The sequence below is a fragment of the Lycium ferocissimum genome, unplaced genomic scaffold (assembly GCF_029784015.1).
Source record: "Lycium ferocissimum isolate CSIRO_LF1 unplaced genomic scaffold, AGI_CSIRO_Lferr_CH_V1 ctg984, whole genome shotgun sequence".
Lineage (NCBI taxonomy): Eukaryota > Viridiplantae > Streptophyta > Magnoliopsida > Solanales > Solanaceae > Lycium > Lycium ferocissimum.
Genome location: NW_026727914.1, coordinates 51129 through 67869, shown reverse-complemented (window position 1 = coordinate 67869; position 16741 = coordinate 51129). Strand labels below are relative to the sequence as shown.

The 16741-nt window shown below is 35.4% G+C and overlaps 1 protein-coding gene across 1 annotated transcript; it reads right to left on the bottom strand.

Annotated features, from left to right (window-relative positions):
- Positions 1-3294: 3294 nt before the first annotated feature.
- Positions 3295-13273, bottom strand: LOC132046210 (uncharacterized). The gene is made up of 4 exons (XM_059436775.1): positions 13129-13273; positions 9810-10846; positions 4463-4579; positions 3295-4356 (listed from the first exon to the last, which is right to left on the bottom strand). The coding sequence occupies exons 2-4, from the start codon at positions 10827-10829 to the stop codon at positions 3583-3585; spliced, it is 1911 nt and encodes a 636-aa protein (XP_059292758.1). The 5' UTR covers positions 10830-10846; positions 13129-13273; the 3' UTR covers positions 3295-3582.
- Positions 13274-16741: the final 3468 nt, after the last annotated feature.

The window sequence follows — 16741 nt, the reverse complement described above, 5'->3', positions numbered from 1 at the left end:
AATTCTTTATTTAAAATGGAATGATCTTATCCATCCAACCGTATACTTTAGTGGCGAAATGGTGGTTATCTGACCATCAAAGATCAAAGTGTTACTTTTTGCAGAAGATGAATAAAAATGCTGAAATTTGACCCCAAAAAAAACTGTTTCAGTTGGACCATAGAGGTTTCTTAAATAAACAGAAATGGCTATCCCATGCTACTCCAGCTCCACGTTTCTACTTTATTGCCTTTTCTATTTTTCGTCTAATTAGGACCATACTAATAGAAACTCTTCTTCTTGAAGCAAACCAAATTATTATACCTGAGTCAATTTGACGACCCAACTACCACAGCTACCACAACTAACCTTCAAGTACATATTATGATTTTGGCCCCTCAAAGATAAGTAATAAAACTTCATATTTTCTAAAAGAGTTGAAATGTTGACTTATCCCAATGAGATTTTATGCGTAAAATCCAAATGAACTTATTGCAATGTTCCCCAATTATAAGAATGACAAACTTTAATTTATTTTATTAAAATATGGGTGCTGTCCTAGTTGCTAATTTATTTAGTTATTGTTTCGATTGAGTAAAGTGGTAAAGACTCTACCAACTTAAGAATCACATGAACGAAATTGAAAATTTTATGACATTGACCAAAATGACAAATAATTATACTTGTAAAGTTTAACTTCTCGGTACCGACAGTACAAAAAAATTTACACTATCAAGTTACCTAAATGGTAGTTACAGTAACCGCCCATAAAAATGGGAAAGTACGTGACCTAAAAAGAAGCCAACATACAACAACCTACTAAAAGACATTAATAATGTGAAAAATATTACACCATAATCATGAAATGTTTCCCTAAGGTGATTAACTTTAATATATATGGGGTGTTCGTGTTCCCTTTATTCACAAGAGCGTAGAAAGTGAATATCAAATTTGGTGAGTTGTGTATTGGGCAAAATACGGAGGATACAGCTGTATCAATACGGTTGAGACACGTGGCATAAGGGATAAGACACTAAATGAGCCCGCATTGTTACTACCGGTTGCAGAATCGTGGCACCGGAGGAATCGACAAGTTCGGTATCGCACTATACGTTCTCCCGGACCCGGGGGACGCAACCCGCCGTCCGTGATAAAAAGGTGACTAAACGTTACGATTCAATATTATTACATTTTATTAGCGCTCTTCATTACCCATTATTGTCACTCATTAAAAGCTCATTATGAGCAGGGCGTGATACATGAAAAATGTGCCCCCCGCTCTAAGTATAAATAGAGATAGTCATTCCATTATAAAGGACACGAGATTCAAGCTAATATACTCAGTTCTTACTATTATACTCTCTGCAATTTCTATTTGTAATTGCTTATTTATAAAGTTCCGGAGCCACGGCCTACCTTGGACAAAGGAACCTCAGCCCGGAATTAGCATTGGCAACTCAGGCTATTTTTACTCTTCACTATATTTACGCATATTTACATTATTTCAATATCAATATGAGATTTTGGTTGCTTTGATCCACGTGTCCCTGACCACGTATATAAATTCAACTGAACTGTTTTACGGGTAAACAAGTTGGATCTACGTAACCCCACACATACATGTGAAAAGCAACCTTCAATTAAAAGGATCCTTAGTAATTGTTAAAAGATCTAGGGGAATTATGGATCCAAATCCGAATCTTGCACCAAACCAATCAACCATGCCAAAAAAGGGATTTTCAATAATATCTGCATATGTCATTCACTTCTAATAAAACAACAATAACAATGACAATTATACAGTCGGGTCATCCAGACTCTTTATGGAAGTTAAAAAAAATGCCAATGCAATAAAAAATAACTATCTGAAAATATCCATTTTAAAAATTATTACCTATTTTGAAAAAGTATTAACAAAAATATCCCTCAGGATGTACGTTATATACTTTTGGGATACACAATTCACATGTTATACTTATATACCTTAATAGCATATAATAGTGTGACTCTACTGCTCTGACTGTGGTATGTCGGGGCTACACGATTATGTGAGTTTTACATACCCGACGGGTGACGAGATACAAACGTACACAACTGTGCTGTTTAATTTTCTAACGTATAGTTTAATCTCGTTCTGTACATCTAACATCTATTATAACAGGAATTTTGTAAAACACATACTGCCTGCGTCCCAATTCGTATGATACTCTTTCCTTTTTAGTAAGTCCCAAAAAAATGACAATCTATATTTAGTAACAATTTAACTTTAAACTTGTCATTTTACCCTTAATGAGATGATTTATAATCACACAAATATTTGTGACTTATTTTAGATGCCTCAAGAATCTTCATTTCATTATTAAACACCATGCATGGAGGAGTATAATAACCAACAATAAACCACAGTTTACAGTAAGACACTAATTTAGCATGACCAACATTTCAAGACGAGACTCGCAAAAGGATCACCTTTCAATGGGTAGCTTGTGCAATAATATATGAGGGTTTTCTTTTCTGTACAAAAAATTATTGACTATGCGGTTGTAAACATGAAAAGTTTTTGCGTGACAAATCTTGAAATAGTTATATGTATACAATAACGCTTATGAAAAAAACTACTTAATAGTACAAATGTTTTTTATAAAGTAAATCATATAAAAAAATCACTGCATAGTAATTCATTTATTATTAGTTACCTCCATAAATGATCTACATGTTATGATCCCCATAGAACAAAACGATCCCTTACATGTTTTAATTCTGTAAATCCTATAGAGGGCTGAATTTAGAAGCTTTTGGCCATAGATTTTGAAATTTATCTTTAAATATCCGTGTCCAGAGATATGGATCAGATTTTGAAAATTTGTCTTCAAAAAATTTCAAGTTCCAAAACCTAGTTCAGACCAGTTTTGGGGTTTTGGTGACTTCCACTCACAAAATGAATGTCCGAATACAACTAAGTTCCAAAAATCATAACTTCAAAACTCAAATTTTCAAGTTTCAACTTCAAAATCTATGGCCAAACAGGAGCTTAACTGAATAGGATAATAACCTGACACTCAAAGATAGCCTCTAAAGAGAACGCAAAATGATGTTTGGTAAAAACAAATTGGAAAAGCATTATTGCCAGAAATTGTTTTCTATCAAACAAAACCAAAAGCTGCTAAATTGAAAAGTTCAGACAAACTTTCTGACCTTTGCCGGTAAGCAGTAAAATAGCAAAACACAGAACTCCTTTTTAAAATTGTTGAACAGAAAACCTCTGTAAGGCTACACTGATAAAACTACCGACAACCGAAAAATAAAAGAGAACTCTGGCATAAAGTTTTGTTTTTTCTTTTTAATATAAGCTAACTGGCATAAAGTATGTCTCCTCTGCAAGGAAAGAATAGTCTGATCAAAACACAAAATAAGGCATACCATCTCCTAAGTCTCTTGCTTATGGCAAGAATGGGGGAATAACATGGAATACAGGTCTACAACATAAAATAGAACCCCTAATGGATTTTGAGCACATTCTAGATACTCTGAAGTTTTAAGCTGGCATGATTCTGATGGGAATGATAACCAGAGCATCATGCGATGGTACCTTTTATGTAGAACCTAATATCGATATTGGGGTTGACGAAGAGGGTACTCATACAGAGAGCTTGCTGCAGATGAAGGGTACTCAGGATGCATGCCTCTAGTAGAAGAACCATACTCAGTAGATATACCACCACGACGATATTCTGATCGCAGACCAGCTGGAGGGGGGTTATACTCGGGCCGGGAGCGCGCCGAGTTAACAGGATCATGGTGTGACAGACGCTCACGGTACGACACATAGGGATCACGACGCTCTGGGATTACCTCCTGTCTGTAGTAATCGCGTGGCTCTAATAATGGCTGTCTTCTGTAAACATCAGCATTGCCTATCACTGCATCCCGCCTATAAGCATCAGGCAGTTCCACCAATCGGCTCTGCCTGTAAGAATCATTATGCTGCATCACTGTGTCCCGTCTATAAGGATCTCTTTCCAAGGTCCTATCATATGCATAAGATTGAACAGGAGAAGGTGGTGGTAAAGGTTGAAGCGGGGCTAATGGTACCAAAGGTGACGTAATTAAGCTCCTTTCATGAAAATGGGGATGTTCACGGTATCGACGATCTTCAACCTGCTCACGGTACCGACGATCTTCAACCTGCTCACGGTACCGACGATCTTCAACCCGCTCAGATCGTCGAGGAGCACGATCAGGACGTCTTCTTTCATCCCGACCTCGCCTCTTAGCTCTGTCTCGTGTGGATACCACACGGGTCTCAGGTCCAAGCCGTGTGTCTTTGGACCTGGACCCTTTGCTCACAGCAGTGAAAAGCTTACACAGGTCCTTCACCTATCGATTAGAAGCAAATACAAACAAATTATAGGTATTGAGAATCTTGAAGAGACAATACTTGCAAATGCTAGGGATATCCATTAATGCAAATAAGATGCCCTACCTGTTCAGAGGACAACTGGCAATTAAACTTTGACCTTGAGTAATAGTTCTTCTTAATCGCATGCCTGAAAGTCTCCTCTGCTAGTGGTAAGCAATCCTCAAGAACAGTAAAACGAACCTGAAATCAATTTTCAATAAAAATTAACACAAAATGTCCCAATCCAAAAAATTCGCCCACTTACTATTAAATCACATGAAGAGAAGCACCACTAGAATTCAACAACTTATACTCCCTCCGTCCCATAATAAGTGTCACCTTAGCTAATTTTTTTGGTCCCATAATAAGTGTCACCTTAGGAAACCAAGACATAAATTGACTAGTTTTTTCCAATTCTACCCTTAGACAATAAAGTAACATCTAAATGATGATTGGAAAAGCCACATAGTAACTTGGTATTGTTGGATTCCCAATGTCAAAAGGTTTTACTTCTTGTGCATGCTCTACTCAAAAGGTAAAAGTAATTTATTTTTATTATATAGGGGTAATTTGGTAAACCTCACATTGCATTATTGGTTTCTTAATATGCGTGTTTTTGGCTAAGGTGACACTAATTATGGGACGGAGGGAGTCTCTGTTAAGGAAGTCTTTCAAACAAACCAAGATCCTAGGTTTCGTACACATCATAGACATTTACATTATTCCTCTTAAGAGTAGTCAGTTACAATACCAATCGTGTCGCAAAGCCGCCCAAACCCAAGGGTCACCAGTACACATGCCAAAGCATCAAAGTCATCTCATTGTTGCATACATGCTTGAAGATTATTCTAAGGCATTGACAAAAGATTGATCTTATTGGTGGCCTTAAGTGCCATAGAGAAGGCAACTTTGCTTTTAATCAGTACCACAGGGCTGTCTTTTTCTAAGCCAGGATTGGCAGAAGGAAACAGGAAAAAGGTTTGGATCAAAATATTCCGGACTTTAAACAGACAGTGTATAGAAAAAGGCACTCAAAAGAATTTGACCAAACAAATCAAGCCTCAAAGGTTCTTCATAACTATTGTGGCATTACCTTCGGTATGCATCACATGTACATCCATACAAAATTAGAAAGAGTTCATACCAGTTCTGCTATATCCATCTAACATAAACAAAAGGAAGAAATTTTTACATCTAATGGTTGGAGCAGGAGGTGCAGTTGGAAATGGGAAAAAAATGTTGTTCCATGGGGTAACTGCTACCTCCCACCAGCACAGGTACTGGAAACTCTGTCCAATAAGGATTGGACATATGGAAAGAAATCACCTACTGTTTTTTCTACCCGGGATTTGAACCTTCTACCTCATGGTTCTCAATCCACTTCATTGATCACTAGGCCACACCCTTGGGTTGCAAATGGGAATAAAATATGGTAGGACTACATTTGTCGTACATCAAATAATATATTTGAAGTCACAAATCAAGCCACTCCAACAAGAACATCTCTTTGAAGTAAGAAAATTTAAGCAGTGTATCAGGAGGAGCAAAGAGGAATCTGGAAAACAGAAAAAAAGTTCTCATCCTACTCCCGACATGCCTATTCTACGATTGTATACAAAGCTGCCTTTGATATTCCACACGTAAACTTACAATCTGTGTCTATTAAAAGAAAAGATTGTAAAATCACAACCTTCAGACATATCTATCACAACCTTCACAACCTTTTTATTTATTTTTTCTGCCATTCTGTTACACCAACATGCATGCACATACGCAGATGGAAAATAACCACTCAACCTGATTGCCTATTGGTTGTCTCGTCAGTACTGCTAAGGGATAAATGATAGGCACAAACCAAATAACTGTTGCCTAATTGTTACAAGGAAGTAGGGATTTCCCTTCATGAAATTATTTATTGTTTTCTAGTGTTAGGATGCCTCAATTTGTCAAAAATTATCTCACTGAGCATATTATACACCAAATGAGGAGAAAATGACGAGACCTTGATCATTTTTACTAGTAACGGTACTCTAATATCACTAGTTTCATAGCAACCATTTTTCACTTTTAATACTTAATCATCACCCAAACATTTCTCACATGCCCTAGCGCCACCTTCTATGATTACAAGATATCAAGTACTTCTACACCCATCCACGACAGAAACTGACCATCAATTTATCTTATACGCCAAACACACCCTAAATGAACAAATTACAGTTGATTCCCAAATGGACAAATCACAGACCTTTTAGCCAATCAAATTCAACTTCTGGAATACTCTTTCTCGGCTAAGTCCCTTGTGTTCATCCACTTTACCTCTAAAGAATACCATTGACAAAACATTTTCGGGTGCAAGGAATAAAACTTGTAATGGTTTCAGGACATTTGACTGTCCAAAATTTATAAGGAATTTACCTTCTCTCTACCATTTCCAGGAATATCAATATCCTATTCTCTTTTGTCTTTTTTCTGTTTGATGGTCAAAACTAGTTTTGTGGCGCATTGGGTTTAGAGTCCAGCCCATATTTACATGTGCGACGTTTACTGTCAGAAAAGGAATTCCACCTAAAGGGAATAATTTGTTTCCTATTAGTACCTCCATATTAGATGGATTTTCCTTTACCTAGATGTTTCTTACAGCAGCCAATCCAACAAATTTAGTTATTCTTTTTCATTAAAAATCCAATGAATTTAGTTATTCGTAAGCCTCAAAAGACAGAATGTAGGTAATCTGAACAACAGATCATCTTTACCATAACAAGAAAACTAACTAGCACCTGGTTGTCTATGCAACTCACTAGTGCAAAAAGATATCTAGTTGAAAGAATTCGCTAGCTGATTTATGTAATGACAGCCACCTGACATAATTTGATCTGCTTGAAATCAGAGTGACGTCCATAATCGGTAACACCTTGCTAATTCTCCCCTCCAAAGTACAGCCCATATTTCACCATAACATACTTTCTCATAAAAAGAAGGCCCTGTAAGCAGCCCACGACCGGTAACCACTATAGTGGATAAGTTGAAGGCTGGTTCAACACCTGGCTTTTGTTTTGGTGTTTCTTATATGTCATCTATTTCCATTTACTTTTTGTGTTTCTACTTTAGTCTTTAATTATACTTATGTTCATAGAGTACAATAAATTTAGTTTATAATACTTCACAAAAATTGATGTTGATAAAGGGTGTGTTTGGTATGACAGAAAATGTTTTCCACGGAATATGCTTTCCAAGAAATTATTTTCTCGGAAAATAAGTGTTTTTCCTACTCATTTCCTTGTGTTTGGCGCTCAAGTTCGAAAATGTCATTTTAGGAGCATTTGCATACACTCAAAGCATAACCACTATGATTTTTTGAATTCGGAGTGCAACTTTTGGTGGTGGGGAGTACAGGTTGAAAGGTGGGGTAGGCTGCGGGGTTGGAATAAGAAAAAAAATGTTTTTCCATTCTTTATAAATTTTTATAAAAGTAAAATAAAATATATGAGAAAGAAAATTGAGAGGAGCGGTGGTGGAAGGTGGGGTGTGGGTTTTTTTTTTGGGGGGGTGGTGTGGTGTGGGGGGTTGGGTGTGGGTGGAGTGTTTTTTTTTTTTTTTTGGGGGGGGGGGGGGGGGGGGGGCTTGTAGGGTATGGGGGGTGGATTGGGGAAATGCGTTGGTGTGTTTTTATAAATCCGAAAAATGTTTTCCCTCACATTTTTGTGGAAAACATTTTCTCCTACTTTGAGAAAAACAATTTCCAAGATCTTTAAGTGCAACCAAACTAGAGAAAATAGGAAAACAATTTCCGTCATACCAAACCCACCCAAAGGCTAATATTAAAGAACGCAAACTTCAGGTCTTAAGTTGCTCTCCTCGTTTAACCTTATATAGAGATCTTTGACTAAACACCGAATTCAGAAAAAAAGACAAACTTTTAGTACATACCAAAAGTAACTTTAAGACTCGTGGTTTTTAACCATGACAACGCCATTTATATGATTATACGAATATGTCACAAGTGTAAATGAAAAACTTAGGGTTAAAGAGTCTTGAAACATAAAAACGTGTCATTCTTTCTTAAGCAGATTATAACAGAAAGAGTGATATAAATTGGAACATAGTAGTAGATAAAATATAGATCGTATGTTTATCACAATGAATAAAATAATTGAAAATAAGAGAGTTATATAACATATGAGGAGGATTAAAACTTTAAACGGACGCAACTTCGCGATGTATGTCCGTGTTATGCATTTTTTCTTTTTTTGCCTTCGTACCAAAATTATGTGATTTATTAGCATTCTAAATCTTAGCTGGTATCTAATTCAAATAGACAATGAGATGGTTGAATCAAAAAAATTTGTTTAAAGTTCAATTTTTTCAGAGGACAAGGCAATATGAATGTTCTAACACGTTCCATCAATACTCTAAGGGGTCATTTGGTATGATGGATAATCAAAAATAGTCCTGGGATAAAAATTTAGTGCCATCTTATCCCATATTTGGTTGGGATAACTAATCCCGAGATTGGATAAAACCACGGGATAACTAATCCCGGGATTAGTTATCCCGGTATTAGAGTGTTATTTTATCCCACATAGAAGGTGGAATAACAATATCCCGGGATAACTTGCTCCCCAACCAAACGAGCCCTAAAGGGGTTATATACGATATATCCGGTGTGAAAGTAAGCCAACATTTCTATTGGCAAATAGGGGGTTTCCAAGTACATGGTATCATTTGTACCATCTCATTGACAACTACTACATCTCTTTTTAGAAAATGAAGAAGTTTGAATTACAAAGGTCAAAGGTCAAACGACTCAAATCATTGATATCTTATATAAATTATTGATATCTTATCCAACTACATTATTTTAAGATCCTAAAATTGTTTGAATTTACATATAATCATAAACTATAATTCAATTATAAAATTATACTCCCTCCGTCTAAACCAAAAAGAAAAACAAAATCGACCTAGATTCATTTCGGCTTAAATATTGTTCTTTAGACAACCAAAAATCGAAAAAAACCGAACCGAATACCAAATTCAAACGGCCAATGAACACCCTTACTTTTTTTTATAACCGTAGAGTTTGGGACAACTTGCGCGCGGCCTAATGACTAATTTTATGGATACATCGTATCTCCCACCAAAGAACGTATAAGGTAACTCTGTACACCAAGGTAGGACAGAGTGGAAGAAATCATCTAGTGTTTATGTCTCTGCTGTGATTTGAATCTGAGACCTCAAGGTGCTTAACCCAACACCCTTACTTAAAACTTCAAGCTTAAATGTGCTCAAGCAAGCACTTATAAACTATCTATTCCCCATAAAAGGGTACTTCTCTCATATGACAATTAGAGTTATTGTCCCTAGCCAAAATATTATCAAGAGAAAAGCAATTGAAGGTTAGAGGGCATTGATAGCACAACTAGCTAACCTGAGATGGAAATTGAGACTTGAAAGCCTTGGGTGCAAGATTTGAACCACCACGTCCTGCAGCTTTATAGATCCCATACATCAACTTCAAATCAACATCATAAAGGAAAAGCCTCATCCCCTTATAAATTTTTTCCACCGTCTCTTTCTTGTTTGCCGGCAATCCTAGAACCTTGTAACGATAGCAGTCATTCTTAGTCTCAGAGTTGCACATGAAGATCATACCCATGCTATTAGCCTTCTTCTTCGCGGATGACTTCTTGCTTGATGGCTCGGGCTTGTCTTTGGCCACCCTCGACTTATCTTCGGAGGCAACTTTCTTAGAGCTTTGCTCAACAACTTTTGAGTCCAATTTTCCCAAATCCTCCCTAACCTTGACATTAGAGGCTAATTTCTTCATAACTTGCTTATTTTCACCTTTCTCTTGGGGGGTTCCATTTGCCTTTCTCTTCTTATTATTCCTTTTCCTCATTTTTTTCGTTTTTTGTTTCAAACTTCCTCCCACTTTCTCTTCATTCTTTTCGTTTGCATTTGTTTCATCTTCATTTTTTTCCATACCAATTTCTTGGTTATTTTTGTCTGTTCCAGCAGCACCTCCTACCTGCTTATCATCTATGTTCTGTTTACCGCCTTCTAGTTCTATGGCATTTTCCTGGTTATTACCTTCATCATTACCAGTGACATCTTCTTCTTTATTATCAGCACTACATGTTTCATCTCCTCCTCCAACCACTTCATTTTCTTCATAATCTTCATCTTCCTCCATAGCAAGTACTCCCTCTAAAGTTTCAGCTTCTGCTCCAACATTTTCTTCTTCTGCTCCATCACTCTCTTCTTCTGCTTCATTATTTTCTTCTTCTGCTCCATCATTTTCTTCTTCTGCTACAACAGTGATCATTGTTTGCTCAGTTACTGTTGTTTCCACTGAACCTCCAGTTTTGACATTGGTTTTGTCCTCATTGGAGTCACTTGTCAAAGCAGCTTCATAAGCAACAACAGATGATGCTCTTTTACGCACCATCAAGAACCTATGTATCTCTGAATCAAAGGGTGTCAAAAATTGCAAGTAGAACTCCCTAGTATGTAATGAGAAAACAAGCCTTGGTATGAATAAACAAGTACACGGCGCGCAATAGAAATGAGGTCAGAAAATCAAAGTAGGAAGCTCGCAAAACCCCATCTATCATATAGGAATAAATGAGTGAAGCAGCTAGAAACACCCATTTAGATTAGTTAAAGCCATTGAAGAATGAACCACTTCCTCTATCCATTAAAAAATTAATTCAGATATAAAAAAACAAAAATCAAGAAGGTAGTATGTCGCCAAAGTAAAGTTCAGGAGAAAGAGGAGACTCCCAAGCAATGAACTATACCAGTTTTAGTTTTGCCTTTATCTCTACCCTTACCCCTAATATCTACAAAAAGAGCAAACAACTGCAACATACATAAGCATCTAGATTTCAATCTGGAACTAGAGACCTTAAAGAATATAAAAATGATAATAACGAGAAAAACTCCAAGATCACAGAAACAATAGCACGATTTATCCACAAATACATTTAAGCAAATTACGAAAATTGCGAATTTCATTTTTTTTAATGCCGATTTATGATAAATAAAAGTGAGATTCCTACAACCCAAACTAGCTCATAATTTGATGCTACATAGTTATTGTTGGTGAAAAAAAAGGTGAAAAGCATGCGATTCATCAATCTCATCTCAGCTAATAAAAAATACCTAAATATCAACAATTTCAGGCATAAATAATGAGAAAAACTGTGAGACAGAAACATAGCTATTTCATCCACAAATACATTTAAAAAAAAGTGCGATTCGTAAAAAACCGTAATCGGAGAACTATTCCGGCATACATAATGAGAAAAACTGTGAGACCCAGAAACAAAGCTCAATTCATCCACAAATATATGTAAAATGTACAACTTCATTTTTTAATGCTGATTTATGATAAATAAAGTGAGATTCGTACAAATATGTAATCAGAGAACTATTCCGGCATAAAATAATGAGAAAAACTGTCAGATCGCAGAAACATAGCTCAAATCATCCACAAATACATTTAAAAAACATATAAAATTCAACGAATTTCATTTTTAATGTCAATTTATGATTAAAAAAAAGTGACATTAGCTCATACTTTGAGGCTAAATAGTTATTGCTGGTGAAAATGGGTGAAAAGCATGCGATTCGTCAACCTCTTCTCATCAAACTAATAAAAACACTACAGTTTAACGTAATCGGAAAACAACTGTGAAATCGTAGAAACAAAAGCTCAATTCATCCACAAATACATTAAAAAGTTACAAAATTTGACGAATATCATTTTTTAACGGCGATTTATGACAAATAAAGTTGTATAACCCTAACTAGCTCATAATTTGAGGCTAAATAGTTATTGCTGGTGAAAAACATGCAATTCATCAATCTTGTTCTCATTGAACTTACAAAAAATACCTAAATAATGACAAAAGCTGCTAGATCATAGAAACGAAAGCCCAATTCATCCACAAATACATTTGGAACGGTACAAAAATTGACGAATTTCATTTTTCTTAAAGACAATTTATTATAAATAAAGTGAGATGCTAATTAGTTATTGCTGGTGAAAAATGGGTGAAAAACATCTGATTCATCAATCTCGTTCTCATCGAACTAATAAAAAACCTAAAAATAAAAAAAAAATCAAACACTTACTAATAAGAAAAACTGTGAGATCGCCCCCGACAAAGCTCAATTCATCAGCAAATACATTATAAAAATACAAAATTCGACGAATTTCTTTTCTTTTTTTTTTTTTTAATGTCGGTTTATGAGAAATAATGAGAAAAACTATGAAATCACAGAAACAAAGCTTAATTCATCGACAAATACATTTCAAACACACTAATTCGACGAATTTCTTTTCTTTCTTTTTTTTAATGTCGATTTAGGATAAATGATGAGAAAAAACTGTGAAACCGCAGAAACAAAGCTCAATTCATCCACAAAATACATTTTAAAAATAGAAAACTCAACGAATTTAGCTCATCGAACTAATAAAAAACCTAAAAATTAAAAATCAAATAAGTAATAATGAGAACAAACTGTGAGATTGTAGGAACAAAATCTCAATTCATCCACAAATACATTTCAAACAAACAAAATTCAACTAAATGTCAATTTTATTAATGTCGATTTATGATTAATAAAAAATTAGCAAAAAAAAAAAAAAAAAAAAAAACTAAAAATCAAAAATCGAATACTTAATTAGAAAACAATAACAGCATAAATGAAATCTAGATGGAAATTAAATGATAATTTACCTGCAAATAATGTCAATTGAACGGAGAAGCGAAAAAAAAACCTCAATTAGGGTTTGAAGTGAACTTAACCCCCAATTTTTATGTTTGGATTGATTTTAGGTCTCTGTATTTATAGGGGGGGAAATGACGGTATAAAAGAGGACGGTGATGAATTTGATGATTAAATCTGAGCCGTCGAATTTGTCAGATGGATATCCCTTCTTTTTCAGGCCTTATATGTTAAGAATTTTTAATTTAAATTAAATATTAAGAATGAATTTTTGGCCTAATTCAATCCCAAAGGTTAGCGTATGAGGGGAGAATTGTCTAGTATGCTATAATTTCATAAAAAAACTAAGTTTTCAATCTAATAGCTATAGTTTTGTTATTTACGGTTCGTATATTGCCAGGCAAATGTTGTGTCGACTGAATTCGTTTGCACAACGAGAGGGGTGTGATGAATGTGATGAAATCTAAACCGTCAAATTTGTCAAATGAATATCCCTTCTTTTTCGAGGTCCTATGTGTGCCTGCAGCTTCCAAAAAAAATTTAATTTAAATTAAATTAATAAATAAATACTACGATAGCTATAATTTCGTTATTTACAGTTCCAAGCTACATTTTAATTGCCAGGCGGCTGTATTCATTTGCGCAACGAATACAACATGTGTCAATTGTATTCGCAACGAGTAATGTGGGTGTTTATAAGGATACAAATAATTAAAAAAAAAAAATAGGGGTGTATACATAAGTATACGTAACCACAAAGATACAGTCAAACAATGATACACTCATAAAAATACAGTGTATACAAGGATACAAACAACAAAAATACACTCATATTGAGAAAATAATACATACATGGTACAATCAAAGGTGAAATACAATGTATACAAGGATACAAACAACAAAATTTTAAAAAATACAAGGATTTGCCGAAAAATTCCTCCTTCAGAATACAAAAATACAGCAACAACGTATCCAGTGAAATCCCACAAAGTGGGGTCTGGGAGGATAGTGTACGCTGGGAGGATAGTGTACGCAGACCTTACCCTACCTTGGGAAGTAGAGAGGTTGTTTTTGATAGACTTCCGGCATAAGGACATACAATTCAAAGCAGTATGAAAAGGGAAATAATGAAAGCGAATAAGCCATGACAAAGTAGTCTGGAGAAAAAGAAGCAGTAGCTACTACAGATAAATAAGTTAACCGAAGTATAAGAAACAACAGATAGTAGCAGAAACCAAATGACAAGAAACTAAAAGAGCGATACTACGACTACTAGTACAAAAGGATAAGCGGGACACACTCAACTACCTACTAACATTTTACCTTAATTTGTGTCCTCCATCACCTCATATTTAAGATCATGTCCCCGGTAAGCTGGAACTGGTCCATGTCCTGTCTAATCATCTCTTCCCAATACTTTTTCGGCCTACCTCTACCTCTTCTAAAATTGTCCATAGCCAACCTTTCACACCTCCGCGCTGGGGCATCCATGTCTCTCCTCTTCACATGCCCAAACCGTCTCAGTCTCGCTTCTGGCATCTTGTCATTCACGGAGGCCACATGCGAAAATATAAAACTACACTGTACTTACACTCGAAATGGAGATGAACGAAAATCCGGGCAGATTTGAGAATACATTGTATATATTCTATTTATAATTAGAAAATCCAAGCAGATCTGAGAATGAGGCTTCTACGCTTCACGTCACCGTAGATAAATGAAAATCTAGTCAGATCCGAAAAAAATACATTCAAAATTGGTGGTCGAGTTGCTTGGATCTTATCGAAGTACCAGATCTGACTTAGCCAGATGTGAGAATACACTCAAATCGGACATTTTTCGGCGTGAAAAGCATTAGATCTTCTAAAATCCTGCGGTGGTAGCCAGTGATGGACGTTAATTACTTGGAGAGGACAAAGTGATGCTGGAGCACGGAAGAGGGAGCACGACTAGATTTAAGAATCGTTAGTCGTCTCTGGCGATCCGTCGGACACAACCATATCTAAAAATGATGAAGTCAATTTACAAGCAGTGGAGTGTGGTACCGAGGTGCCGGCTGCCGTGGCGCAAGAGGAGGTGGAGGCAGCGAAGACGGTGGAGGAGGAAGAGGTGGTCGCGCTGGCGACAATTGAAGAGTAAGTGGTGGTGGAGAAAAGGGAAAGAGAGAATCCTGAGTAGGAAAGAAATAAAGTAGAAGGAATTGAGATTTTGCTGCGAAATTAATAGAGTAGCTACTATTTATAATTATTTCAAGTGTTGCCATGTATGGTAAATATAGATATAAGTTAGTTACACCATGTAATTTTTTCAAAAACAATACTTTGTAGCCCTTCCTTTTTTTTTATTGTTAAAAGAAAAGAAAATAACGGGCTACTTAGTAATTTCTACAATTAAGATTTATTTTATAAGAAACAAAAAGTTCGATGTATTTTGTCAATTAAAAAAAATACAAAAAAATTAATTAATTAAAAATTATTTGACTTCTCAAGCCATAATAATATTATATAAAATAAAAAAAAATTACAAGTAACTTGAGAAATATTGATTAATAAATATTTTGGTTTTTTATGAAGTTGAAAGATACGAGATCCATTTACCTTATTAAATAATTTCTTTTTAGGCAAATCAGGTGTGCGCTCGAACAAAACAAAATATCAATTAATAAACCATAACTTACATTCCCCATAAGTTATGGAACAAAAAATGGATTTGCGGCGATCATGAAACTTCTCCAAATTTCCTTCATACTCATCCCGCTATACAAGTCCATTGATCCGAGTTTGTTCTTACTCAATAGTGCTACTTTCATTGCTCTGTTCCATAGAGTATAATTATCCATCCCAATCAACAGTATTTCAACAGATAATGACCGTGATAAAGATAGAGATAGAGTGGATGATGATGGTCAATCTCCATAGATTTTCTTTTAGAAACCTCCGAAGTTCCCATGTAACCGAATGTTGAAGATGAGTTGGGATCTAAAAAAAAAATGTAACGAGTTGTGAATCCCTCGATTCTTTTCACGATCTACGAGAGAAAATCCTTCGATTCACTTGGAGAAACTATGATACCATGTTAATTCTTATGAATTTCCTATGAATGGTAGAAGAAAGCTAAGATACTGAAGCGTATAGCGAGAGAAAGTATATTGAAGAAATGGAACTAAGTCACTTGCTTTACACGGAGTAGCTTATTTATACAATCACAAGCCACCATATTAATACCTAACAAACTAAGCTAACTCTAACTAAAATAGTTAAATTAGCTAATTACTTTACAATAAAAGTAACTCAAGGCACACCTACACATTTGTTTATTTCCTTTACATACATAAACCAATGTTTAACCAATGATAAGAGGGTTGGTCAGATGGTAAATACCCTACACCTTCAACTCGAAGATTGTTGGTTCGAGTCACTAAGGGAACAAAAAGGAGAGCTTTTGGAGGAGGGGTTTAAAAAAGAGAAAATTACTCTGTATGTTCATTGGGGCAACAATACTACAAAAATTGACCCATTTTTTTAATTCTTACAAAAAATGACCCAAACTTTTCTCTCTCTCGCCCTCTCTCGCTCTCTACCTTTATGTATATGTTTGTATATGTTGGTATAAGTGTATGTATAT

Bases quoted from the DNA above. Each gene is read 5' to 3' on its own strand.
- LOC132046210 (XM_059436775.1), bottom strand. From the start codon at position 10,829: ATGGTGCGTAAAAGAGCATCATCTGTTGTTGCTTATGAAGCTGCTTTG. The intron at 4,580-9,809 runs GTTAGCTAGTTG...AATTGATTTCAG, and splicing joins AGTCTCAATTTCCATCTCAG to GTTCGTTTTACTGTTCTTGA. The intron at 4,357-4,462 runs GTAGGGCATCTT...TCTAATCGATAG, and splicing joins GCCAGTTGTCCTCTGAACAG to GTGAAGGACCTGTGTAAGCT.